Source organism: Passer domesticus, chromosome 6 (assembly GCF_036417665.1).
Source record: "Passer domesticus isolate bPasDom1 chromosome 6, bPasDom1.hap1, whole genome shotgun sequence".
NCBI classification, from domain to species: Eukaryota; Metazoa; Chordata; class Aves; order Passeriformes; family Passeridae; genus Passer; species Passer domesticus.
The window spans coordinates 17,036,356-17,064,329 of NC_087479.1; the positions used below are offsets into that span (position 1 = coordinate 17,036,356).

Here is a 27,974-nt window from a genome sequence, read left to right on the forward strand (position 1 = left end):
GAACTACCGCTCCCAGCGCGCTCCGCGGCGCGGCGCCATCTTGCCGGCGGCAGCTCGGGCCGGGGGTGGCCGGGCCATGGCGCTGTTCCCGGCCTTCGCCGGGGCCGCCCAGCCCGGGGAGCCCGCCGCCGGCAGCTCCGAGGGCTCCACGAGAGGTAAAGTCCTGGAGGAACCGTCTTTCCCTTAACAGCTCTCCAGCGGCCCTCGGCACACGCCGCCGGCCCCGCTCCGGCCGTGTTCCGCCCCGCCGTGTTCGCGGTGCTGCCGCCGGCTCGGGCCCATCGCCCCCAGAGGCTGCGGAGCGCGGCACGGGGCTTTGGTTTGTCGTTGGTTTTGTTACCTTTTTTTTTTTTTCTTTTTTCCCCCACTAGGTTTGGATATCTTGAAAAGTGTTTTTTTAAATTCCTTGCGTATTAAGCCGAATCATAGTTGTAAAGAACTTTTTTGGAAGGTTACGAATGAGATTATGATTTATTGTATCGCATGGACTGTTGTAGTTGGTGTCTAGAGGGTGATACTTTTAATAAAATAAATAGTGATACTAAAGTAAGTAACACTTTCTGGTGTAATGCCAAGCGGTGAAGTAGGTACTAAGTTTACTAATTTTAGTAGGATTTGAACGAACCCTTCCTTTTGCTTGTCAGGTTCTACCACCCTTAAATCTCCCCATTCCCTAGACGCCACAGCAAAGGGAAACCAAGGAATTATTCCCCTAGGCTCCATTTCTTGTGCGTTTGGTGCAGTCGGTGCGGTGCTTCAGCTTCGTGTTGTGGCCAGCTCTGCGTTAGCCCTGAGGGCATCGCGGTGGTTGACACTCACTGCCAGCACAGAGATGCTCTGGCTGCATTCAGGACCCTTTCTGGTACTGACATTTGGTGGAGGGAGTAGTGGACATAATAAGATCCCAGACTACAGTGTGTAGGAATAGAGGAGCTGCTCTGTCAGGCAGAGATGCAGTAAAGTTCTCAGGTAAAAAGACTTTGGTTATATTTCAAAACTTTAGGAATTTAGCCTTTAAGTAGCCTATGTCACTTCAGGCCACCTGTCTGGAAGATCACATTGTAAAGAAAAAGGTGTAAGACTGACTTTTAAATCCAGATTTGAGTTAGCACTGCTTATGACTTACATTTTGGTATAGTGGAAGCTTTTTGTGTGAGAATTATTGACAAAAGTGGAACATAATCTGTTTGGTTTATGTTTTAATAAATATTGTACTTTGTTGTTGGCAACGACATTTTAATGTGAGTTGTAAAAATTAAATATTAACTCAGAACCACATTTATGGTGGTGTATATCAAATTTCACACATTCAGCTTGTGAGAACTTGAGAACTTGACAGGCATCTGTCTCTCTGATAGATGGTTCTCTGCTCAGACCTGATGTGAAGCCAAAGTGCATCATAATCCCAGAGTATTTTGATTTTAGTGTTATGTAAAACTAAGGTGCTTTTAGCAGACATTTAGGACTGCTTCATAGCTGTACTGTAAAAGTTGAAGTAATAATGTGTATGTGTTGGTCATGTTTCATGCAGCCAACCAGTCTCTTCATACTTTTAAAAACTTTCCTAAACCATTTCTAAAGTGGAAATGCTGTCTGAAACAGAAACAGAAGCTATGCTTATGCTTCCTGTGTTCAGTTGCTGAGTTGCAGCAGCCTCTAGAGTGCTGCAATTTTCTATATGCTTTGATATAATTATGTTGTCAAGCTTGATTAGTGTTTGGTGGAAGATAAATTGTGAATTTATCTGTAGCCATGATGAGAGCAGTGGTGATAAGTAACCCTGCTGACATTAATAAGCATTATTTGCAGGCTGAACTGTGCTGTAGGTCAGATGATGCAGTGAATTTTGCTGAAAGCAGATTTTCAGGATCCTGAGAGGCAACAAAAGGCTTCATGTAACTCTTAAAAATTGTCTCTGTAGACATGCACTGTAAATTCTTAATTTTTCTTTTTGCTTGAGGAGGTATAAAGAGAATGTCATTGGATTGCTGCTGCTCATAAACACGTAACAAATACATGCATATTATTGAAAAGTGGGTATTTTATATCTGCTCTGCGAAAATTATAAACTTCTTAGGCATTCCACGAGAAAAAAGCCTAACAAGTGAAGAGATGGTGTTTGCAGTGCATTGTGGTGTTTGAAATGCTGGCATCCAGCTAACTGATTCACTTGAGATTATTTACAAGCAGTTTGAACTTGCACGTTGCATAATGGCAAAAATTGCTCATTTCTGTCCGAGTGTTAGGTCAGTTTGGTAAAATTCTTCAGAAGATGCTGTCCTTGGGGAGTTCTGAGCATCTCAGCTGTAGCCACAGAGGTGTATTGACTGTGCCACAGGGCTTGATTTTCACAGAGTGATTCTTCAGTGCATTAAAGATGCAGTTTGATCTTATCTGCTCAGGCAGAACCAAGCCTCAGGAGCAGGCTGGGAATGGTGCCTGGTGGATTCTGCAGCACGTTGGTTGGGCTGGTCATGGGAGGTGTGCTTTGGTCTTGACAGTGCCCTGAGTTGTGGATTCTCCCATGCACAGAGATGGAGGTTCAAGAGCCAGGGAGGTGATCACTCCTCATGGGGCCTTCTGTAATGGGGGTGGACTCCTGGGAAGCACAAACTGTAGCTTTGCTTTATTTTATGTATTTCTTGATATGTTTAACTTAGGTTAACAAACTGTTTTGCAGCCTACTCTGCTTTAAATCCTTTTGTGGACAACAGCTCAGGGACATGAGACAGAGGAAAGCTTTTCATACCAAAATTCTGTTTCTGAAAGAAATACTTTAAATGGAAGACAGATATATGGCTTGACAGACAATGAATTCTTGCTGTTTAAGGAGTAGAGGTCAGTGTAGTCAAGACCACAAAGACAAGAGTGTGACAGGAAGAACACTGAGGCAAAAGTGATTGTAAAGAGCATGGAGGAGAGGCAGGGGGACCAAATTTGTTCCTTGTGTCAGTGTGGCACTGGAGGGACTGCTGTTAAGTTCTGTATTTACACAAAATAACTTTTGTTGTTTAATAGCTAAAAAAATTCACATGCTTAAAGGAATTCTAGAAATGAAAACTCTGAAAATCATTATGAAACTTTTAATATCAGTAAAATGGTGACAAAAAGTTTCCCTTCCACGTTCTTACCAGGTGATTTGGATGCAGAATGCTTAATGCTGACTAGTGCATCCAAATTAGCATCAAATAGCTTTCTTTAACATTGTTGAAAGGTCTGATGATATTTCAGTGGTTAGAGAACTGAGAATGCAGTGCCACGTTTTGGCCATGTATAAAACACTTGGGTATTCTTATCAGTAATGGATGTGCCTATCAATAAAACTGTCTTCAGAATATTTTCCACACAGTCAGTAAAGTGCAGTTTTGTAAGGTTGTATAAGCTTTATTGCATTCATTAACCAAACCTTTTGTTTAATTACACTTTTCTGTAATTTTTAAATTTCATTTTTAAAATATGTAAATATTTATATTCTCTATTGTATATAGAAATTAATGTATAATTGATATACAGTAGTAATTATATTATGATACAGTAGATTATCTTATACATATATAACAAATTTATACAGTCTATAAATATATGAAGTTAGAACTTTTAAATAATAAAAAGGAGTGTTTGATAGATTCTTTTTTAATGTAATAGAGATGTGTATTAAACATGGAATCTGCTTTCAGTATGAGTTAAATGGAAATTTCATTGAGTGCTTTCCAATATGCTCAGTTATTGCACATGACTTAGTGACATCTGCTGTGAATTTAACTGTCTGCTGACTAGATTAACTCCCAACTTAAAAAAAGCACAGCCAGCTAATTTGTATTGATCTCACACTTTTTTTTACCTACAGAGTTGGACTGGCTTAGCAACCCAAGCTTCTCTGCAGAAGATGCACTGTTACTGCACCAGCGCACTACAGAAGCTGCCAGCCTCACTCCTGAAAAATCCCCATTAATAAGGTAGAGTGTACTTCAGTGTCTTTTGAAATAGCCTCTTTCTTTTGTCCTGCTTACCTTTTGTTATATAAGACCAAATTCAGAAGCTAAAAGCTGCTTTTCATTCTGTTGTTCACTATTTAAGAATGCCTGAACTGAGTCATGTGTAAAAGAATGAATAATGCTTCCATGTCTTTTAATTTAAAATAATGAGAAATTGTATGTATGCAATTGCATTCACGTTTTCTTTTTCTCAGAGCTGCATTTAAGTGATTGCTCAGTTCCCTCTCCATTCCAAAATAACAATCATCATTCTTCATTAGCTTTTGAATGTGTAAAGTGACCCTTGAAATAATGTAAAGATTAAGCATCATCTTTATGATTTCTGTGTGGAAACCAGAAAAATCAGCCATTTCACAGTTGAGTTTTTTACTTTTTGAAAACCAGTTGCTGATGTGAACTAATGAAATATCACATGTATCAAGTTGAGTATGTCTGTAGAATGTGCTGGTCAGCTGAAGTGGGTGATGATGTCCTTTTGCAGAAATAAGCTCTGAGCAGCCACGTTTGCTGAAGAGCTGGTTTTGACAGGTTCACTGAGTTCACTGGTGCTGTACTTGCCTTATCTACACTGTAACTAGCACTCAATAGTGAATGCAGTCAGGTTGTGGCTGTCAAATTCAAAATCTTAGTCTCTTTTAATTTGATACAAGCTCCCTTGTCTATGATGTTTGTTGGTGGTCATAGAGAATATCTTTATAAAACCAAGCATACCTAAGCACATCTTTTTCCATACTTAGTCTTGCACTTACATGCATTGTGTGTTTGAAATGCAATCAATGTTTTGTTTATCAGTCATATATTCTGCTATGTCTGTTCAAATCTTTATGTCACAAAGCTAAGGATTTTGCAGGTTATCATCAGATAGAATGACATAATAAACCCACCATATTAATTTTATCTTAGAAAAGGACTTTGTTAAAAAATAGCATGCAGAAAAATGTTTGGGTGTTTGTTGTCTGGGAGTTGTTCTGCCTATTACTTGGGTACTTGATTTAATAAAAACTAATTGGTTTCATCTCAGTTCAATAAAAACTAATTGTTCCAACCTGGTAGGTGGTTTTGAGATGTTTCTTTTGTTTCATTTGCAGAAGTGTGCCTGTTTGTTTTAAAGATCTACTAGTGGTTCTTCTTTATTTTCTTTTTTCTTAGTGTCCTTAAAAAAATTGTGTCAGGGCTGTTGCTTGAGATGCCTTATTTCTGAAATACAATGTTTTCTTTTATTGATGTATTAGGAATAATGAGAGTTGTCACTCCTTTCATTGAAAGACTGCAGAAAAAAATTTTGAAAGAGCTTGTGCTTTAATTAAGGGTTAGGGAAGACCTCCATTATTCATTTGATTATTAAGTGTGGGAGTTTTTGTGGTATGTACAGTAATATACACTTGTTTTGACAAAACTATGTGTCCTTTGTGTGATCTCTCAATAACTCAATAGTCTGTTACACAGTGCTGTGTGTACATAGTGTTATTTATTACATTATACTCTTATTATATGATAACATTAGTTCAGTAGTCATCAAAAATTATTTCTTGGTTGGTAGATTTGATTTTTTTAATAGGGAAGGGATTTTTAAAGTGTCATTTTGATGCTTCTTATATAAGTCATAAAAAAAGGGAAAAAAAATTAAGACTTGTTTCTTTTGCGGGTCACAGTGAAAGATTTCTCAGTCTTTTAGCATGACCTAAGTTGTTTAGCAAAGTTAGGAAATTTTATCATCTCGGTCATCTGCTTTAATTTGGCAAAGGTAACAGATGGCTATTTGTACAGATCACCCATCAAAATGCTTTGACAATTAAAACATTAAGACTGGCTGTCAGTAATTCCAGCAGCTGAAAAATGTAGTTGTGATTTAATGCAGATTTAGATCACTTTTGCTGTGTATGTTACTGCTAGCATCTCAAAAAATACAGGGAGAATAAAGGTAAGAAATAGAATGTTCTGAACTTTCTTACGGTGGTGGTCCACAGTAGTTTTACTGCTTAGCTGTATAGGTTTATGTAAATGCATATACTTTTTCCAAGCAGGACTTCCTCAAGATCTGAGTTGTCAGAGGAGAGTGATACAGATGAGAGTCTGAAACAGACAAGTAAGAAAAGGAAAAAGAAAAAGAAAAAGCATCACCACAGTAAGAAGACAAAAAAGAAAACCAAAGGGGATTCCAGTAGCAGTGAATCAGAGGTGGACACTAAGCACATCAAGGACAAAGGAAGTGGCAAAAGTAGTGAAAAGGAAGCAGCAGCAAAGTATGTAAATATTAACACTATGCAAGATGTAAATTCATTGTGTTCTTGTGCTTGTCTCTTCAACTGACATTCTTACCATTGGCTGATCATCTTTTTCTAAGCTTTGTATGACTAAACATGCATTCAAAGCCAGGTGGTTCTAGGTCTAGAACCACTTGTTTAATCATATCAAAAAACTGTGACTAAAATAGTCAGTGAAGTGCTGTTGTACAAAGCAAAGCATGGTGTGGTGGTAATGAAATAAATTTCTAGAGTCATGTAGAGGCTTATGTTCAGTTTTTGTAAGCATCTTGTTTCCTTTCACAGATCTTTTGTGAGGGTTTGGAGAGTGATTGCATTAAACATTCTCAATTAGTGCAAAAATCTTAATATGTGACTGGGTTTGCCTTATAATGTAACTTCCTTTTCACAGAGTTAATGTGTCCTTTTTTTTTTTCATTTTAAGACAAAATTTGTTTTATGACTTAATACTTCTTTTATATCCATATATTTTGCTTCATACTTTCTGCTTGTAATATTTCCGTATGAGTATTTGAGCAATTGAAATTGTTTTGTTAAATCTTCTTTGTTAATTCCAGGAGCTCTAAAGTACTCTGTAATTAGTTGAGATGTCATTTTTTATGGAACAAGGAAATAGGCATGTAGTGACTATCATGATCTTTGAGCAGCAAAAGTGGCTCTGTGAATGCAGCAAGTATCCAGGTTTGGCACACCTAGCAGTGCTTTCCTCAGGCTGCTGGGTTTTTAACATTTCAAGGTGGCCCTGTCCAGTTGGCAGTGAGTCACCTTCTCCTGATTCTCATGTTTGCTAGTTTGAGCAGCCATTTTGCCTTTCTCTGATTCCTTGGCTCCTGTGTTTTCTTTGGCATCAGCAGCTCTGGCTCTAATTCACACACTGCAGCTACTCCTGTGGAGAGACTGAGGGTTTGGTGACATTAAGAAATGGTTACAATTGATGTAGACTGGGTGTTCTTGAATTCCCCCCAATTTGCTACTTTTCTCAAGGGGGATTAATCAGGTGCTGAAAGGCAGGTTGGTGGGATGTGTCTGTGCCAAGGTAACATTGTTTCCCTGTGCAAGAGTGGCAGAGGTGCTGCCGATATTGTCGGATACCTTCAGCCCAGTGTGGCTCCTCCTTCATGAGAACTTTTGTTGGCTTGGGGTGGCTAAGGCTTCCTTGACTGTGAGGAAGGACAGTAAAAATTTGGGTGCTAAACCCATTCTGCTCAGTCCCATCACTCATCCATGCTGGAAGGGTGCCTGGGTGTGGTTCATAAGCTGTTTGCCAGGCTGGGCCAGACCACCAGTGCTTTGCCCAAATGAAAGTGTTGAAGTTCTTCCATGGTGTCTTTTTTTACTACTTTCCAGAAATTGTTGATGCTGAGAGAATATTGAATTTTCAAAAGTCTCACAGAATTACTCTGAATGTGAAAAGTGTTGTGAAGTTTTAGAAAACTCTTCAAGACTCTAAAACTCACATAATTGTACCATGAATTCAGATTGGAAATTCAGAGTTATCTAGAGTTCAGAGGCAGGTTGCAATTTCCACTTAAGTTCATTTGTATAACTGTAATCCAAAAACCACTGTGATACACACTGTTTTATCAAATGCATGGGTATAATTACAGCTAGTCAATCCTCTTACAGATTATCTTGTTTTTCTTGATTGTAACATCTTGCCAAGACAAGAGTAAATTTTGAAAGTAGTAATATGTGGCTTTGGATTATAGTGTGTCGAGCTATTGATTAAATTGATTGGTTAAATTTGGTTATTACCTTTCATAATCATAAATTCAGATTTTGGAAGTGCAAGGACTTTCAGTGTTTTGATTTCATGGTAGTATTAGGGTATTTCTAATTGTTTTATTCAAAGTGTGGGACTGACTTTGCAAGAGTGGATCATGCACAATGACTTTGAGTAAGTTAAATTACTGTGAACTACAGAAATTTATCGTGTCTTGGGTTATATGAATGCTGAATATGTGCACAAATGCTTAGAATGTCTCCCTTGTCCTTGTGTGCAGTCTAGGTAAGAAAGCATCAGGTGTTGCCAGCAGTGGCTCTATTTGGCTGGATGATATCCAGGACCCCAGAGCAGACACCTTCCGGATAGACAAGAAACCTGACCCTGCAAACTGGGCCTACAAATCCTTGTATCGTGGGGACATAGCAAGGTATGGAATGTACCCAAGCTATCACAGAGTCACTTGAGTCTGTCTGCAGCATTTTTACATAGAAGATGAGAAAAAATAACTGAGTAGCTTATTTCAAAATTTGATTTGGCATTGGGCCAGTGTCAGTGGCAAGTGATATCCCTAGGGATTCTGTACTGCTACCTAATGTGTTCTTCATCAGTGGCATGGACAGCAGGATCAAGTACACACTCAGTAAGTTTCACAGCTCTAAGCTGAGCAGTGCAGTTAATGCTCCTGAAGGAGAGGATGACATCCAGAGGGACCTGGGCAAGCTCAGCAAGAGCTGTTTTCTGAGTATGACATATATTGTTGAATTCAGAGAAGCTTAGTGTGATGGTACTGAAGGAATTGATAAGTTGAAGTCTTAAGTAGAAATTTACCACGTTCTTAAATGTTGAAGGTCTATGCATACATTATTTGGGTTAATTTGAATGAAAGTCTTTCTTTCAAAAAGGAGCTATCTTTTCTAATGTGTATTTTCCCTTCCAAGGTATAAAAGGAAAGGGGAGTCCTGTCTTGGCATAGATGCAAAGAAACAGTGCATAATTTGGGACAGTTCTGCATCAAAAAGGAAGCAAGCACAGAGTCGACCTGAGCGCTACTTTACCAAGAGCAATGTGAAGATGCTGAACACAGATGGGATTCTTGTTTGTAATAAAAATTCTCCATCTGATCCACCTGCTTTTATACCAGTTTCCCAAGTGGAAACTGATGATTCTTCTGACACAACAGAAGTAAATCCTCTTGGCATTTATGATCCATCAACCACAGTGTGGCTACAAGGAAAAGGGTGCAAGAGTGCAGACAATGAGTCTGTAAATACACAGCAAACAAGTCAAGAGCCTGGGATAAACATGAACTCCAGTCTAATGACAAAAGTGGAAGAATATAACAAGAAAGTTAGAGAAAACCCAAGAGATATTAATGCTTGGATGGAATTTATTTCCTTTCAGGTATGTATTTTAACGGACCTTGTTGCTTATTATAACTAGTAAATACATGAACACTATATTGTCATTTCATTAGTTTTGAACTGTATATCTTTTCTTGGTGAGGAGTGGACTGTTAACTCATCTTCACAAATGTCAGCATACTTGTGATTCTAGTGATCATTCTTCCTAAGGTTGTAATGATTTTTTTTTTTTGTTTTAGGATGAATTAATGAGAGGACCTAGCCCTTATGCCAGTACAGGAGAGCAGGAATTAAGGAGAAAATCACTGAAGTTAATCTTGGAAAAGAAACTGGCCATTTTAGAGAGGGCAATTGAAAGCAATCCAAGTAATGTTGATCTGAAACTTGCCAGGCTGAAGCTTTGCACAGAATTCTGGGAACCACCAGCTGTGATCAAAGAATGGCAGAAGCTAATTTTTTTACATCCAAATAATCCAGAGATGTGGAAGAAATACCTTCTGTTCTGTCAAAGTCAGTTCACTACCTTTTCTGTTTCAAAGATCAACAGTCTCTATGGAAAATGTTTGACAACACTGGCAGCTGTACAGGATGGCAGCATGGTATCCCATCCTCTGCTGCCTGGCACTGAAGAAGCTATGCTGGGTAAGGTTCTTTCTGCATATTATGGTCAGATTGTTCTTTGCAGCAGCTAACTGCATTAAGAACAGATTTTTCTGTGTATTGCATGAAGCTTCTCTTCAAAATGTCAGGCATCCTGGTTTCTTAGCTGAGAATTAAAGCAGATATTCCAACCAAATATGGATACAGCAGATCCTTCTCTTCCCCAGGACAGTTTATGATACAGCATCCATTAAAGTCTGATGTGCTGAGTGGTTTATAGTACAATGTCAAGACTGGAGAATCACAGCCAACAGCCAGGAGATGTGCTTTTATAAAAGGCAGACTTGTGAAAAGAGAAATTATCTCTTGTTCGGAAGTTTTACAATTGATTACTTTAATCCAGAAAAGAGAAGGAACATTACAAGTCTGATGTGAAATCTTGTTGAGAATCCCAGTCTGGTAGGGAGTTCTAAGCTGTAATACCATGTGATCATGCCTTTTGTATTTCTTCTATGCATACATCTACCACTTTATAATTTATTATATAATTATCCCTGGAAGGAAAATAAGTCAGATAGTTAGGATGCTGGAGTGGATTCAGGAAAGAAATGAGTTCATGCTCAGTTCATTCTGGCATGGTTTTAAATTTATTTGGAGCTACATGACTCTAACCTATCCATTTCAATTTTACTCCTCTACCTTGGTTTGTCATTGTGATTATTGATCTGTGAATACATTGATGGGGGGGAAAGATTAGTGTCACCATGAGTATTTTTTACTTGGTTTTAAAATTTTTTTTTATTTTAAAATTAGTTTTCAATCTAAGAGACTGTTAAGGAGGAGTCCATTTTTTTTCATGTGCATCATAGTCCAAGAAACCTCTTGTTTTTATCCATTCCTGTAATTCCTGTTGGAGCAATGATGTTATGCAATATCCAGTCTGGACTTATAGATGGAGATGCTGGGTTATCAAACTGATTTCAGGTGTTCAGATCTCATATGGTCTTTGGCTGATTCATTGTGGATCAAGCACTGCAAAAAGTGCTGCAAAGGAAAAATGCTCTGCTGGCCAGTGGACATTGTGCAGCCTGATAGCTTCTAATTGCTTCTGCTGTGTCTGATTTGCAATATTTCAGTCACTTTGCACACCAACCAGTGATTCTCAGGACAAAGGTTTTATTCAGAGTCTGGTTTTGGAAAGAAGGTTTTTCTTCCGTTTTGTTTTCCTGCACATATTTGAATGTATGTGACTCATGAAGTACAAACTCATGAAGCAGTTCGTCAACTGCTATAAGAATTTTTTATAATAGAGTTTCTTTATCAAGTTAACTAATATTAGGTTGATGTTTTTCTAAATACTTTTTTGCTGGCAATATCCATAGATAACTAAAAATGAAAATGAACTCAAATTCATGAGTGGAATGGAACCACAAGTAACTTCTTGTTGTTCTGTCTTAAGCCTACAGTGATTTGTTTATGAACACTCTCAAGTATTTTATTTTTCCTCTTCAGAATTCAAATGAAAGGATTAGAGAAATTTCACTGGGAGACTTCTTGATTTGAGATTTCTTTATTATTGACTCAACTATGTAACTCTTGGGCTGAGTTTTAATTGACAGTGTACTTACTAGGAAGGTTACCAAATTGTTCATTAAGATAAATATACAGAATATTTCACAAACTGATTATGAGGTGAGTAGCACTGTAGATGTACGTTAAGCTTATATCTTCAACCTTTGACCTTTTCTAAGGGCAAAGTGTAAGAGCTCTAATTTTAAATAGTGTGGGACTGTGCCATCTAGTGTTCAGTTCAGTATGGAGTACTGGCTGCTTGGAAATAGGTAGGGGTTTTTTTAAGTATTGAGAAATTTTAAAAAGGTAACGCTGAATTTAAAATGGTAGATCAGCTTTTACATAAATTTTGAGATAATTTGTAATAATTTAAATTTACTAGGAACTGTTAATATAAAGCAGGTTAATATAAAGTATTCTTAATTTTTGCTCTGTAAACAGAGTTCTGGTTTTGAAATTATACCCCCTGGTTGGGGAGAAACATCCTTATCTTCTAGGTCAGTTCAGCTGCAGAACTGTCTTAGCATCATGGACTGAATTAAGTATGTATTCATGCTGTTTTCAGTTTTTGCCACAAAGAAAATGCTGATCCTTGCATTTCATCAAATACTTTTTTCTTTAAATGCAGAAAAATTTACACTGTAATTTATTTTTGGCACCAGTTTGGCAGCAAATCCTGATGAGGCATTTTCTACATTCAGAGTATTTCAATCAAAGTTCATCTTTGAAGCTGGGAGAGTAGAAAAGGACAATTTTTTCAGTGTCAGTTTGACACAGTGCCTAAATTAGTTAAAATACTTGGGAAGACTGTTATTATAAACTTAATAATTGTTTTCGTTGTTTAAATACCTTCAGAAATCTGAGCCTTTGTTAGGAGGAATAGTCATTGACTTTGCAGGAAAAAATTGATTAAATGCCCAGTGTGTATATTCTAGCTGAATTCAGGTTTTTATGTATCTGATACATGTCTAAATGCAGATAATAGGAGTAAATATTTTCCCTTGTGATAAATAGAAGATCATGATGACTAAGAGCAGTTGCTGCTAACCTGTGTTGTTACATGTGTGTATCTAGACACCTAATATTTGGATTGTTTAAAACCCTCCAAAGATTGTGTGTTTAGTGAAGGAACAGTAGTATTTAAAGAGCTGTTTTACTGTTTTCCAAGCTGTCAGTGATTTGTTTAAGTCTTTGTGGGCTTGGAGTTTTTTGCAAGTCTCTTATGATTTAAAGCAATTTAAATGGCTTCCATTGTGTTAAGACTGGAGTGTCATTTGGAGTGATAGAGTATCACTGAAATGTCCTTGAGCTGCCTCATCATGGGGGTGTTTATAATACCTGTTACTTCTCCAACTCTTTCACTGAAGGCTCTGGTTGCAAAATATGGAGAGGAACACTGGGACTTGGCTTCCCTTTTTAAGCTGAGACTGAAGTTCAATGTGCAGTAGCACTGTGGCAGTGGTTAGACAATAATTTGTTGAAGAGTGAGGTATAGGGCTTTTCCCTACTTTTGAGCAGTAATATTTTGACCAGAAGACTGGACTTCTCTTAACTCAGGCCTTACATACAGAAAAAGGGAATGACAATTGGAATGAAAATTATATATTATCAATGTAAATATCTCATGCAAAACTGAGGCAAAAAGGATTTTTCTTGTTATCACCTCCTGTGTGCACTGTGATAATGCCCAGCATCTTCAGAGAGGGCTGTGACACACTGACAGGTGTTGGATACAGTGAAGTGCAGAGCACTGTGTCTAACTTCCCATCAGTAAGGACAGTGCATGTATGGCATGCATAAAAAGTCATCTCTTTGGCTCCTTTAAAGTGAGCAATCGTTAAGTTCATTAAACTGTGACCATTCTCACATGCATTTATGCTGGTTACCCTCCATGGTTTGGATTTTGATACTGTTCCAAAGCAATTATGTTATACAGCATGTTGTGTGTGTGTATCTTTATGTTTGTGGGCTGTCATAAAATACTTTGCAACAAATTTGAAATACTAAAACTTTATCTTCTTTTCTTTGCAGCTATATTTATTCAGCAATGCCACTTTCTGAGACAGGCTGGCCATTCTGAGAAAGCAGTGTCTTTGTTTCAGGCTCTGATTGACTTCACCTTCTTTAAACCTGACAGTGTAAAAGATCTGCCAACAAGGGGACAGGTAGCAATTTCCATTTAAATGGGTGTGTGTCTTTATGTATTACCAAAAATGCTGTACCAGAAAAATGTTGATGAATTTTTAAGGCCATAGGGAAACATTTTGGATAACTGCTTACTTAGATGTTCTTCAAGTTGATGCTTGCGTTGAAAAAATGCTTGTGGGTCCTCTGGAACTACTGGCCAAATGACTGCTTTCACTGTATATAGTAGAAGTGTGATAACCAGTCATTTCATATCTTTTTTAATAATTAAAAATTGAAAAAATGGAGCTAGCTGACCGAGGTCTGTGTCTAGATAGCACTTGCCCTGCTTCTTTCCCCCAAAATGCTGTTGTTTTGTTACTGGTTATGGAGAGAGCTGATAGGACATAAAATCGTTCAGTTCAGACAGTTTTTGCCAAAGTTTCTTAGGTTCTCTGTTACCTATTAATTTGATGGCTACATTAGGAAGACTTTGATGCTCTCAAGTGCCTTTTATTTGACCCATGAGATTCTGTTCAGCTTATAATGGTAAATGTTGAAGTACTAAATCACTTTTTCTCTTAATTTGTTCAGGAGGATGTTGCACATGCACCCTACTAGTAATAAGTAAGTTAATATTAGATGCCAGTAGCATCATCCCACTGAACTGTTAGGAACTGTTTCCTTTGGAATGAGTGGTAGAAAGGCCACCCTTTAGGCAGCTGGGCTGCTGTAGAAGATAAAATTAAATTTGCTGTAGTTACCTCACTGTCTTCCCAGAAACTCAGACTCCAGTTCTTGCTCTCTTGATTAATACCCACAAATGGAGCAATCTTACAGGTTAAAAAATAGTGGTGTCTTTTTAAAGAGCTAAAATTTAGAGTTCAGTCATAGCTGTCGTGGAGGAGCTGGTGTAGTTGCACAGATACATGTAGTTACAGTTCCAGTCATTTGAAAAACTGCATGATTATCTGTAGTATTTAAAAAAATCTTAGAGCAGGATGAAAAGGAGTCTTGATTCAAAACGACCATGTTTAGTTTGGAAAATGCAGTTCTTGAAAATAGGAAAATGCCAGATTTACTGGTCTTTACTAGCTGATCACACATTGTGCTGTCTTACTGAAGTGTTGTGACTCAGTCTGGAATCACTTGTTTCCCTACTGTTCTCACAGTTCGCTTTCTCACTTGCAGCAAAGAATAAATCCACAAGGAGCAGAATTATATTTTGCAGTTTGCTGTAAGCCTAGAATTTTCTCATGTGTTGGTGCTTGGTTTTTCTTGGAGTAAATGTTATTAATGTTTTTATTAATAGTCACATCTCAGTGCCCAAGCCAAGGGTTGGTACACAGCAGAAGCATTGAATGGGTGAGAGATTTGTCACTGCAAGTATGCAGTCATCTCTAGATTCATCAATTCCTCCTCTGTTTTGTGTATCTTAAGCTCTAATGACAGAGTCACTAGGATTAGAATCCTGGACTTGTGATTCACTGGACAGTGCCCTGACCTTTTTGGCCATCCTGAAAGATTAAGGTCCTTATGGATCTTTTTCCTCTTGTCTTTAGTCATATTTATGTGCAACTGTAACATTTTGATTTGACCATAGGTGTGTGATTGAATTATCATTCCATTAGCCAAATTCTTCATGGTCCTGTAGAAGTTAGGGAGGAGGGGAGTTTTGGGTTCTGAAAACCACACCTTAAGGACTTTGGATCTTTATCCTTGAAAGATCTATAAAGGACTGTAGGCACAAAAGTATTTTGCTTTCTTTAAAGCCTGTTACCTTTTAAAACAATCTTTATTTTCCTGAGAAGAGCTGATGACAGTCCTTGTGTGCCACAGCCATAACTGAAGTGCTGAGTTGTGCCTGCTGAATCTTAAGCAGTATCTAACAAAGTCTTCAGATACAGAAATTTTATCCAGATACATGCTTGTAGGGTCTGGGAAACCTAAGTTGACAGAGATAATGTCTGTACAACAGCAAAAATTATTTTTCTATGTGTTTTGTTTTGGTTGGTCCTGTCAAAAACAATAGGTGGAATTCTTTGAACCCTTTTGGGATAGTGGAGAACCACGAATTGGAGAAAAAGGAGCAAGAGGCTGGAAAGCATGGATGCACCAACAAGAAAAGGGTGGCTGGGTCATTCTTAAGCCTGGTATGTGTGTCTCAATATGTGTAGCTGTATGTCTATGTGTTCTTCTAAACATTTTTTATTAGAATGATGTAATCTGATTCTTGTCATGTTTTTGCATACAAGTTTTAAAATATATTTACTGATATCAAGATAATGTATATCATATTTCACAGGGAGTAGCATGGGTGGAATGTTCTGTGTGTGATACTGTTTATGGAACATTGTTGCCCTTCCTGCAGTGAGAATTGGAGGAGGATGGCATATCCTCCACTTCATGTTGAAAAAGCCAGAGGTGTGAGTACTTGGCAGAGTCACACCCATCAAAAGTGAGAGGAAGCTACTTCCCATAAGACCTTTTCACCATATTATTAAGGTGAAGTGGGATTGTTAGATGACAGTTGTTTCAGGGATGCCTAGATTTATGATTCTATTTCTAGAATCAGACTTTAGTTTCTCAAGCAAAGGTATTGCTAAAATAGGAGGAAAACATTTCCTTTCTTTTTGTGATGCAGAAAATGAAGGAATTGTGTCTTTACCTGTCTGAAGTGCTTCTGGATGAGCAGGGATGCAGAAAACACTCCCTGCTGCTTAGTCTCACCTTGTCTTGTGGGCTACAGTAGTTCTTTTCATGTCAAGGACTGTTTCTCAGGCAGATATAGCTTGCAGGGAAGCAGGAGGCTGGAATGTCTGACCAAAGATGAGTGGTCTTTGCTTTTGCTACTCCTGCTGTAGAACTCTGGTGAGGCAAGTTTGGGTCTGCTTTTAGTAAGCAAAGGAACTGAAAGATAATTATGTACTTCCCTTGTCCCTGGATTAAGATGGAATTTCCTTGGGCCCTGAGTTCAGCAGTTTTATTTTTGATGGCTGTAGGCATTTTGTTCACAAATTGAGAAGAGGACCACTGCCAGTCTTGGGCAGCTCCAGAATATACCAGTGGTTTCCCCATGTTTGTCAACTCCTAAAGTCCAGGTGCAATTTTCAATTGAGTGTGTTCATTAAAACTGTCAGGTTTCTTCAAACTTTGATTAGATTGTGGAAATGCTGTCTTTTTTTCATAGAGTTGCTGACTAAAGGGGATACTATTGATCACAAAAATATAGAGAGAGTAAAAATCTTGCAACCACCTGTTTGTTTTACCTGGAATTTAAGAAGAACTGGGATTGGGAGTGTTTCACCTAGTTAATGACAGATATCAGGATCAAGAGTTTGGAGGTGGTGTAGAAATAGCTTGATTTTTATAATGCAGGCAACCATCAAATTTTGAGGGCAATTTTTTTCCTCAGCAATAAAAAAGAAACATCTCTACAAGCTTTCCCTTTGCCTATAGATGCTCATCAGTTTCTGCACAGAATTAATATATTGCTGTAAGAAGAAAAATATGGTAATTGTATCCAATAGTCCAGAAAGATTATCATAAAAGTGGGATGTGGTTAAGCACATCCTTTTGTGTGTGTGTGTGTAACTACATGGGTGGTTTCAACTGCAAATTAATTAAAATATTGAAAATACCACTTATTATAAAGCAACATGGCCAAACTTGTTTTGCAGAGTTTAATATTAAAGTACAATTTTGTATGTTCAGTGGTTTTCTTAAAATGTTTTATGCATGCTAGTATTGATACTTGAAATTTTATACTCAGGTATGAAGTGAAGAATGTAAATTGCACAAAAGGATGACTGACTCTTGGCTGTTGCTTGCAAGTTGCTGTTGATAAAACTGCTCCACAGGCTGTCAGTGTTTTTTCTTCTCCTCTGTGAAAAAGTTTGGGTGCTGACACTGATTCACAGCTTCTAAAAGTTTGGAAGCTTCCTACCTTCCTATTACAGAGTTGGAGTCAAAACCCAGAACTGTGATGTGGAAAATGTCAGCTATGTTTTGTGTGGTTTTTTATTAGCACTATATTTATTTCCATTGTTAAAGTAGTTAAAGTGTATGTCATACCTGGCCTTTAGATTTGGTGGGATAATTTTTCTTTAATAATTTTGTGTCTATATATATTGATTTGATTTTAGATGATGAAGATGAGGAAGACATAGATGAAGATCAAGAAATAAAAGATAAAACTCTTCCCAAGTGGCATATTTGGCTGGATGTTGAATGTTCCCGGGAGGCAAGGCATTGGTTACCTTGGAGGCCAGACAAAACCAAAAAGGAAACTGAAGAAGATTGTGAAGATCCAGAAAGACAGGTCACTGTGATATAATAGAACAAGGGGAGATGATAAGGCCTAGTTATGCTTTAGTTTGAATTAATTGCCATGTTTATGGATATTTTAGAAGAAAAATACTTTTCTTTGTTTGGAAAAAAGATTTTTTTCTTTGAAATTCAAAATTTGCCTGAGGTTTTGTGCTGAGACTTCTGAAAACCATGGGAGGCTCATGGTAAACTTTGGAAAGTCTGCAGGCAAAACAGTCTGTCATTGCTGTTCAGTGGTTCTGTCATCTGTGTGGAGAAATCTCACAGAAATATGTGTTTAAGAAGAGATGTGCATTACATAAACAAAGGTTTCATTGCCTTCAAGTCGGATAGTTGGATGTTTTTTATTCCTTGGGAAATAGGTCAAGTCAGACATGGATTTTCAAATTTGAATGTGTTAAAAGGCCTATGAATAAAGTCTTCCAGACCTTCATTTTTAAAGTTTTCTTTGTTGTTCACAGGCAACGAAATCTCTTGATAGTAAATTTACAGCCTGACTGGAAAACCTGATTGTTTAACTTGTCCATTTTTCATTTGAATGACATTTATACTATTTAATGATAATTCTAAATACTATTGATTTGAAAAGGTTCTTTAATTACATAAATTACAGTTTTGCGGCTTTTGGTTGCATAAATTAATGGGATTTATTTTAATTTGGATTTTTTTAGGTGTTATTTGATGATCTTGGACCATCTTTAATCCGTCTTTCTAATCCAAAGCTTCAACATCAGCTATTGTACTCTTTTTTGCAATTCCTGGGAGTTCCATGTACAAGTAAACTCTTTCCTTCCGGTCTCTATATTGCCATGGATGAGAATAACATCTTTGAGAGTGTGCTTTATGATGACAAACCACTGACTTCTGTGGATTTTCCACTTTCTGGATTCAACAGTATTGGTCATATGGATACAATGTCACGAGGCAGACATCAGATAGGCCACTACAAAGAAGGAGAGGAGTTCGTACAGAATGTCTTCCACGTTCTGTCCCAGATATTTACAGGAAAGGAAAAATCTAACCTGGCCATTTGTTGGCTACAGTATGAAATATCTAAGGTAATGAGGAGTCTGCCTATAATCACTGTTGTGATGTGTGCCTTTCTTCTGTAATAATGTTTATACTGAATTTTAAGAAGTCTTGATGAAAGTTGTCTTGCAGGACTAAGTATTCAAATCAGGAAATGCCACTTAAGATTGCACAAGGGGAAAAAAAGAAAACCTAAAACCCCTTTTCTTCAGTACATGTTAAAGACTGGCATACCTGTAGCAAACTTATGCAAAACTTGAAAAAATAGTGTTATTATATGATAACATAGGATTTTGTAATTATATTATAAAAAATTGCTATGAGGGGGGCTTTTTTCTCCTTTCTGCTTCCATCCCTCTCAAAATATAGTCTGTTTATTCTTCCCTGCAGGTAATTCAGTGTCTCCAAGCAAAAAAGAAAAAGAAGCTAAAAGCACAAGGGAGGAAGAGTAAAAAGTTGGCCAAGAATTTTCTTAAAGCAGCTGACAACCGAAACAACCTTTCTCTCTGGAAGCTCTATGCCTACCTAGAGTGGCTGCTTGGTAACACAGATGATTCCAGGAAGGTGTTTGACACAGCTCTTTGCACAGCAGGGACAGGAGGGCTGCAGAGTGCTCAGCTCTGCAGCCTCAGCCTGCTGTACGCTCAGCTGGAGGCGGAGCTGCTGGAAAGTATGGAAGGAGCTGTCACGTCACGTGCTGTTCACATATTGACCAAACTGACTGAAAATGGACCCTACGTGCCCTACAGGGGACAGGTGTTGCCTGTGAATGTCTTGAAAGCTCGTAAAACATATGAACATGCACTGCAGGATTATTTAAGTAAAACAGCAGTTTCTGGTCAGGATCAGGGCAATGATACTGATCAGCTGGTTAACCTGGTTGGTTGTTATGCTCTGTTTCAGTATCTGACTGTTGGGATTGATGCTGCAGTATTAATATATACACAGGCTTCAGAAAAACTTGAAGTTTCTGGTTCACAGAAATGTGAAAATACTGGAGAGAATTTTGGCATTCTGAATTTTCCCACTGCTCTTGAAGCTGTCACACTGCTGCATACAAATTTGCTGAGATTCCACATGAAAATTAGTGTTTATCCTTTGAATCCCCTGCGAGAGGCACTAACAGAGGCTCTGAAACGGTATCCTAGCAACCAGTCTCTTTGGAGGTCATACATCCACATCCAAAGGAAGTCTCACAGTGCCAGCAAAGCACGAAGATTTTTTGATAGTGTCACAAGGTCTACTAAGTCTTTAGAGCCGTGGCTGTTTGCAATCCAAGCAGAGCAGATGAGAAAAAAACTCACAGAGAAGGTCCAGAGGTAACACCTTGCAGCCCCTTGCAATTATGCTGTTTTGAATCTGTCTAATCACTCAGCATAGGAGGGAAAATGCTATCAGAGTTCTCCTCTTGCAGGTGAAGAAGCTTTGGCTGGAGGTGTTTGTTCAGGGCTGAACAGGGAGTCAGTGGCAGAATCTTGAACAGAATAAAAGCCCTGGGTGATAGCCTTATGTCCTTTCTCCTGAGCCAGGTCGTGTTTGAGTTTGTTTGATGACTTGCTACTAGCATCAGGATGATACACATTTCTTTAAGGAATTTTTAAATAACTAAGCCTGCTTAGATGGCCAAGATAGACAGTGTGAGCTTAGAAACTGCTGTGTTTTAGTACTACAGCAATAAAGAGCATAACACAGAGCTATGCTGCAGTTTCTGCCTGAGCTGGCTGCCCTACTTTGCTCCTGAATCACAAATACAGTTGTGGCAGATCTGTTTCCATAGTGAGTCCTTGAGACTTTAGTTTTCATATGGGGCTGTTACGAAGTAGAAAATGCTGGAAATTCCATGAATTCACAGTGGTCTGGGCTCAGATTTTTTGCTCCTGGGAAAGCAGAAAAGGGTAGGAGATATGGGGAACAAGGTACATGTTCATTCTTAGAGCTTAGTCTCTTAACCATTGTTTGGAGCTGCCTGTCCACTGCTACCTACATATCTCCAGTGACATTGACAGCTTGTTTGGTAGTGTCTGTGCATGACAACAGATTTCTAGGAAACACTTACCTGGAAGTGTTACAGAGCTGTAAGCTCACAATATTCACACTTGGTGAAATTACACAATTACCAGTATACTTTGAAATAATGGTGCATCCACTTCTCTGCCAGCTGCAGGCTGGCAACAGGCCTTCAGACAGGATAGTGACATTCCTGAATTGTTAGTCTGTGCCAACCTAAATTGTTATAAGAATTCTACAGCCACCAAATGTAAAGGAGGATTGTGATTTGATTTACTGTTGATTTTAGATTAACACTATGATAGGTTTTCATTACTGTTACTTGGAACTGAAAATTTCAGAATTATTTTCTCTGTGAGGTTGAGTTCCTTTCCAGATTGTTCACTGCTAGCAAAGCCTTTCCTATAGATTATATTTATCAGGCTCAAGCTGGGGGTTGCAAGAGCAGAGCTGAATTACTGCAACAGGGAGATAAGTGGCCTGTCAGTCATGCATAAAACTAATGTTTTGTGATGTTGTGACAAAATAAGAAAATGTCTGTGCTGTGTCTGACTGTTATTTCATATTGTGGTTTGTATTTCTCCTGAAGTGCATGGAATTCAGATGAAAAAATGAGCACAAAGGGTAAAACAGGAATGTTTTTAAGTTGCTGTTAGGTGCAAGGCTTCCATGCAGAGTAAGTTACATAATTTTCCCTCATGGCAAAGGTTAAGATGAGAGGAAAAATTACTTCAAAGACACATGAAAAAAAAGATAGGTTAGGAGCCAGGAGTTAATGGTGAGTGGAACAAGCTGGCAGGCTAAGAGAACATGCACAGACAAGTGATGTTGCCATCAGTGCTCCAGTCTGGTTTGTCAAGCTCAAGCAGCAAAAGTAAGCCAGTCTGTATGAGCTGGTGAAGGAAACCAGTGCTTTGGTGAAAACTGCATACCTGCTTTTGTGTTCTGTCTGGAACTCAGGGATTTGAATCTCTGGGTGAAAATTGCTGCTGTAATTGTGGTTGAAATCCAGAGTTGTAATTCTGACCTTGATTGCAGACCAATGTATGGCCTTACAAAAGTGATGGGTAAATTTGAACAAACTTGCCTGGGCACCAGAAGACAATGTGCTCATCCAGACTTGAATTTCTTTTGAGCTGCTCTGCCAAGCTTAGAATGATAAATTATCTTGGAAGTAGGCTGTTGTAAGATCATATGATAGTGGATTATTATGTTCAAAGAGAAATTATTTTTGTACATACTACAGGAATTTTTCACAAAAATACTTAATTTATATTTTTTTCCCAATTTTTCTATTTAGAAATGTGTTGATTGCATTAGCAAGTATTAAAAATCTGGTTTATAACACTGAGTTTGTAGCACAAATTATAAAACACCTGGCTGTATAGAGTGCTGTGAACAGAGACAGTGCATTGTTCTCTACCCCTTCTTACCCAGATGTGGTCCCTTGGCTTGGTTTAAAGGACTGTTGTTTCTTCTGTGTTTCAGGGCAGATGTTGGTGAAATACATTGCACTATTCCTGAAACCGGATTAACAAATCGGATTGTAGCTCTGTTTGAACATGCAGTTCAGAGTGAAAATGGTACCCATTGCCCACTGCTATGGAGAATGTATTTGAACTTCATGGTAAGAAGAAAAATATCTGTTTTGTTTTGTTTTGCTATATTTGAAATTCTCATGAACACAGCTGGAATACTGCTTAGAAAAATGAATACTAAATGCTTCCATGCCTCTGTGGTTTGCAAGGAAATACATTTGACTTGTACTGCTCCTTGTTGTTGGGAACATTAGGGAAAAGGTCATTCATGTGGATTAGGAGTAATAGCTCCTGACAGTGTAGTCTTAGTAGAGATGCAGACATTGTGTCTGTCACACAGTAAAAGTATGCCATGAGATACCAATGGATGTCAAGCTGCTTTCCAGTGGAGTAGACCCCAGCATATACTGGGTGCAGGAATTTGCACTTCCTGTTGAACTTTGAGGCTTCTGTCAGCTGATTTCTTCATCCCATTGTCATCCCTCTGGATGGCAGCATGACCCTGTGGTGTATCAGCCACTCCTCTCAGTTTGGTGTGGTCTGCAGGCTTGCTGAGGGTGTACTCTGCACCATTAGCCTGATCATTAACAAAGGTGTTAAATGAGATTGGTCCCAGTAGTACCCAGGGGTACTGCTGGTCACTGACCTGTAACTGGACTTGTTCCACAGATCACCACCCTCTGGGCCCTCTTTGAGACAGTTTTCTCACTGTCTGTGCATCCAGTTCTTTTGTCAACTGCTTATTTAGGAGGCTCTTACAGGAAACAGTATCAAAAGCCTTACTGAAGTCCACATAGACAATGTCCACTGCTCTCCCCTTATCCACCAGGCCAGTCATTTCATCATGGCAGTTTATTGAGTTGGTCAGTCATGACTTTTAGTGAATTCACACTGTCTGCTGCTGATTTTCTTCTCACTTGTGCCTGGAAATGGTTTCCAGGGTTAGGTGTTCTGTCACCTTCCCAGGGTACAAGGTGAGGCTGACCAGCCTGTAGTTCATTTTGGTACATCTTCTTCCCCTTCCTGAAAGCAGGAGTGATGTTTTACTTTCTTCAGTCTTTGGGTCCTTCTCCCAGTTGATGTGATCAATCAAAGATTGTCAAGAGTGACCTCTCAGTGACATCTGCCAGCTCCCTCAGCACTTGAGGTGCAGTTCATATGCAAAATAAATGCACGGTAGGCAAAACATAGCTATAGCTTCTGTAACTTGCCTTCAATTTTGACAGTCTTTTGATTCTTAAAAGCTGCATATAAAAGTTACTTTAACTGGCATTGCAGTTTAATGCTGAAAAGCAATAATGTTTGTTTGTTCCATAGTTCCCCATGGAAGTACATAAATAAAATAATATAGTCAGCTTTGCCATCTTGGTTTTCTTGCTTCTCCAAAGTACAATATGGGAGATGAAAACACTCAAGTAATAACTTTCATTCCCCAGTGTTACTCTTCTGTTCTTGTCCCCTGGTGTAATAAGCTGTCAGAGGGGGATCAGCAGTCAGAAGGCTGTGAAATAGAGGGGAGGCAGGGGAAGAAGAGATCTTCTTCTGTGTTTGAGGAGATCTCTTGTGTGGGACTGTTAATTGTGACCATTTCTACACAAATACATGTTTGTAAATATTTTATACAACTTTGTATGTAGGAATGTACAACTGAATTACTGTTATTGTTTACAAACTAATAATGACACCCCAGTATGCACAAATCCTGAAGATCACCTATAATGTATTTTATCACTAGTGCTTCATTCATGCAAGATACCTGTTCCACAAGAACAACAAGGAGTATTTACTAGATTCTAATAAGACAGAGGAAAATACAGTAATAGTTTGGGATAACATTGTTTAGAGAAGCAAAATCAATCAGAAACATTTAAATTTTCAGATATAGTCATAGAAGAAGTTTTGCTTGTTCAGTTTTACCCTAAGTTCTATAGATCTGTTTTGTCTTTGCTGATGAAATGTGGGTTGGGTGAGTGGGCAGGGATGTGGGCTGGAGTCTGGCTGAGCTGCCAGGCTGGAAGGCTTGCAGTCAGCAGCATGAACTCCTGCTGCAGGCCAGCCACTGCTGCTGCACCCCAGGGACTGACACTGGCACCAGTGCCCTTTCCATAAGGATCTGATGATGAGTCTGGACCATCAGCAATTTTGCATCTGATACCACATCAAGAATGGCCAAAGCACCGTGTTCTGCTCCTGGTCTGCCCAGGTTCCTTTGAGTAGCTGAGCCCTGGTTCTCTTCCTTGTCTTACAAGTAAAGCCTTGAAACTCCTGTAAGACATGTAAGAGTGTAACCTGACAAAATACATAGCTACCACAACATATAATGAAAATGATTTCTCAGCAGAAGAACACTGAGCTTTTTAGCAATCATTTCTTTGTCTCTGAAGTAATTGTTTCAGTATTTCAGCTATTACTGCACTGAAGTATGAATGTTTTTTTATCACATAGGCTTCACTAGGAAAGAAAGAAAAAAGTAAAGGATTGTTCTATAAAGCCCTTCAAAACTGTCCTTGGGCAAAGGTAAGCACAGAAAACAGGTAAACTTGTCATCATACTTTATTTTTTAAAGTTTTGTATTTGAAAAAAAGTTTAGCTTTAGTAATTGTTGTAAGAAGTTGTATGCAAATAAAAGGAGAGGTTTCTGAGGAAGTTATGTTAGGATTTTCTGCAAATAAGAGATGTATCTTAAGTGGAAACATGATCAATAGTCACTGCAGTTTGTGTTTCAAACAGAAAGGTGTTGCATTGATGCACAGCAGTAAGAAATCCTTTGTGATCTAGAAATGATTGAGTCTTTCAGACTTCTATCATGAGCATGGTAGTATCAGAAATACATAGCTAAATAAAAAATTATTTATGCAATAATACATAAAATTGAGAGAACCTGCAACTCCTCAGGTAATGTCTGTACATGCTGCAAATGCTCCAATGCCTCTTGTCCTCCATTTTATTTTTTTGAATAAAGTTACTCAGCATGACTTTGGGAAGACTTGATTAAACACCTACTTGGCTGTCACTGAAGGAGTACTAATGCTGTTCCTATTACCTTAAAGAATACGTGGTATTTCTTATGATCTTGCTACAGACTTGTTGCTGTCTACTTACTTTATGCTGTGTTTCTTGCTAGAGAGGTAGCACAGAAAATGTTCCTGCTGTCTTTCCAGGTGCTCTATATGGATGCAGTAGAGTACTTCCCTGAGGATGTGCAGGAGACGCTCGACCTAATGACTGAAAAAGAGCTGAGAGTGCGGGTGCCTATGGAAGAGCTGGATCTGCTGCTGGAGATCTAAAAGAAGACTGTAGCAGAGTGGGGGAAGTACAGAAGCTGCTTCCAAAGCTAACAACTAGATCCATCTCTTTTCATACAGGAACTCTGTTGGGACTTGGGTACTATGTACTTGACATTTTTTGTTGTTAAATATTTTATATAAATTCCTATCACAATGGAGTTCTACTACCTGCAAGTATTCTGGAATCAATAATGGATCCATGTCTCTGGGATAGCCTCTTTAACAGCCTCCTGTTGGAAGCTGTCTGCATTTCTTACTCTATTGTTTGAAATTACATTCCCTAGAGTTCAGCAGAGGTTCAGTACATGCCAGCTATGGCTTGATGAGCAGCACAGGAAATAAACATCTGCCAAATGGATGCTGCACTGTCCTCCAGCTGGCAGACTTCAGTGATTTCCTTCAGCATGGTATGGCTGTGCATATGCAACTGCCAAGTCAAACAGCCATTACATCTGTACATATACTGTAAAAGCTAAATTTTACTTTGAGCAGGCACCTGTTTTGGTATGTTTTGACAGATGACCATTTAAATGTAAATCTTTCTGAAAAATATACCTGAATATTTAAAAATTCAAAAGTAACTTGTTTTTTGTGTATTAATTTAATAGAACTGAGTGTATTAAAAATGAAAATGTGTCCATAATGCTTCTGTAAGCAGCTCACGTTCTAAACAAATTTTTGTAATTGATTACTGGCTTTGACTCATTTCCAGGCAATTGTTGTAAGAGAAGTAGAGGTTTGATCTGTATTTGATTCTCACCAAGAAGGCATAGTCTTCCATTATTATTTTAAAAGGAGCTTATAGTCTATGAAGCTTTTAGCAAGGTCCTAGAAAAGTAGTATGAAATATGGTAACAATTTAAAGATACAGTTATGTTATGTTTTTATTTTGTGAAACAGAAACATGGAAAGGATTGTGTAGCATCCCTACTCTTGAGACCCAAGGACTCAGAAACTGCATTTTCATCTGAAACAAGTATACCTGCAGCCACAGAATACCCAAAACTGCTTCAGACAGTTTTCATGAGAAAACTAATTGTCACTAGCAGCACTAAAGCAATTGGGACCATGCAGCTGGTGAGATCCTATTACACATGAAACTCTGTCTGAACCAAGACACACAACTTCTAGCTTGGCTTTGCCACCACAGTACAAGACAGAGTACACTTCAGTCCGGCTGGATTTCATCTATTCCTTTCTAAAATTGTTTTAAATATTGCAGGGAATATGTATAATTTAAATGGCATTACAGCACTTCTGAAGAGCCTTTGTAATATTGATGTAGTTGCAAGTGCTGCTGATTTTGCTGTAATCAATTAGTCTTTGTGAAAAATACGGTTTATTTTTTAAATCTTTATTTTCTACAAAAATGCCAGAGCTCCTGAATTGGAGATAGAAGTTGCTCTGTACCCTGAACAGTAACATGACAAATTAAATTATGCCTGTGTTTATTAATGCTTTCCCAACACAGCAGAATGCCATTTCCTCTAAAGCCCTGAAAGGGCCATGGGGAAGGGGAGAAGCTTGATTGGGCTCCTGCTTAGAGTCACAGAGGGATCTTGAAAGATCACCTGGTCCAACCTTTAGTGGGACAGGGAGCCTAGCTGAGATTAACAACTCTCACTGCAGTCACATTTGAAAACTTCCAGTGACGGCAGAAATGACTTCTTATCCATCACTTTTCTGTTCTTCCATGCATCCTGTCCCAAGTCCTTTCCTTTGCAGTTTCTCCCAAAGCAGCACTGGGGCTGCTTCCTTCCTTTTGATGGTCCGAGGCTTCCTGGAGCAGGTCCTGCCTTTTAATTCAGTCCCCAGTAGCTTTCCTGTCCTGGTGGGGAACATACTTGCTGTTCACTTTCTCCTGATATTTATTATTTTTGTCTTGTCAAGTTCAGAAGCTCTGGCAAAAGTGGCAGCAGTTAAATTCTGCTGCAAAAGCTAAGAACTGAATTTTCAAAAGTGTTTTTCAGTTCCTGTGGTGGCAGACAGGGTCCTAGAACAGTCCTTGGGTTCATTTCATGCAATGCAGCTGTTCTTCAGGCAGCTGAACCCATCTCTTTGTGGCTGTTGCTTTGAGCCTGCAGAAACAGCCATGTCCCTAATGAAAAGTGCCTTTCTTGCCATGCATGTCATAAAGCTCTT

General features: G+C 38.5%; 1 protein-coding gene across 2 annotated transcripts; it reads left to right on the forward strand.

The window, feature by feature from the left end:
• On the forward strand, positions 1–26,409 carry NRDE2 (NRDE-2, necessary for RNA interference, domain containing). 2 transcript variants are annotated; one of them, XM_064423601.1, is made up of 14 exons: positions 1–155; positions 3,848–3,956; positions 6,020–6,238; positions 8,263–8,412; positions 8,924–9,386; positions 9,586–9,988; positions 13,550–13,683; positions 15,675–15,795; positions 17,788–17,963; positions 18,643–19,029; positions 19,391–20,319; positions 22,496–22,634; positions 24,991–25,062; positions 25,707–26,409. In XM_064423601.1, exons 1-14 carry the CDS (start codon positions 77–79, stop codon positions 25,830–25,832), a joined length of 3,507 nt encoding a protein of 1,168 aa, XP_064279671.1. In that variant the 5' UTR covers positions 1–76; the 3' UTR covers positions 25,833–26,409. The 2 variants fall into 2 exon arrangements, with proteins under 2 accessions (XP_064279671.1, XP_064279673.1); XM_064423603.1 differs by lacking the exon at positions 1–155 and adding an exon at positions 2,699–2,838.
• Positions 26,410–27,974: the final 1,565 nt, after the last annotated feature.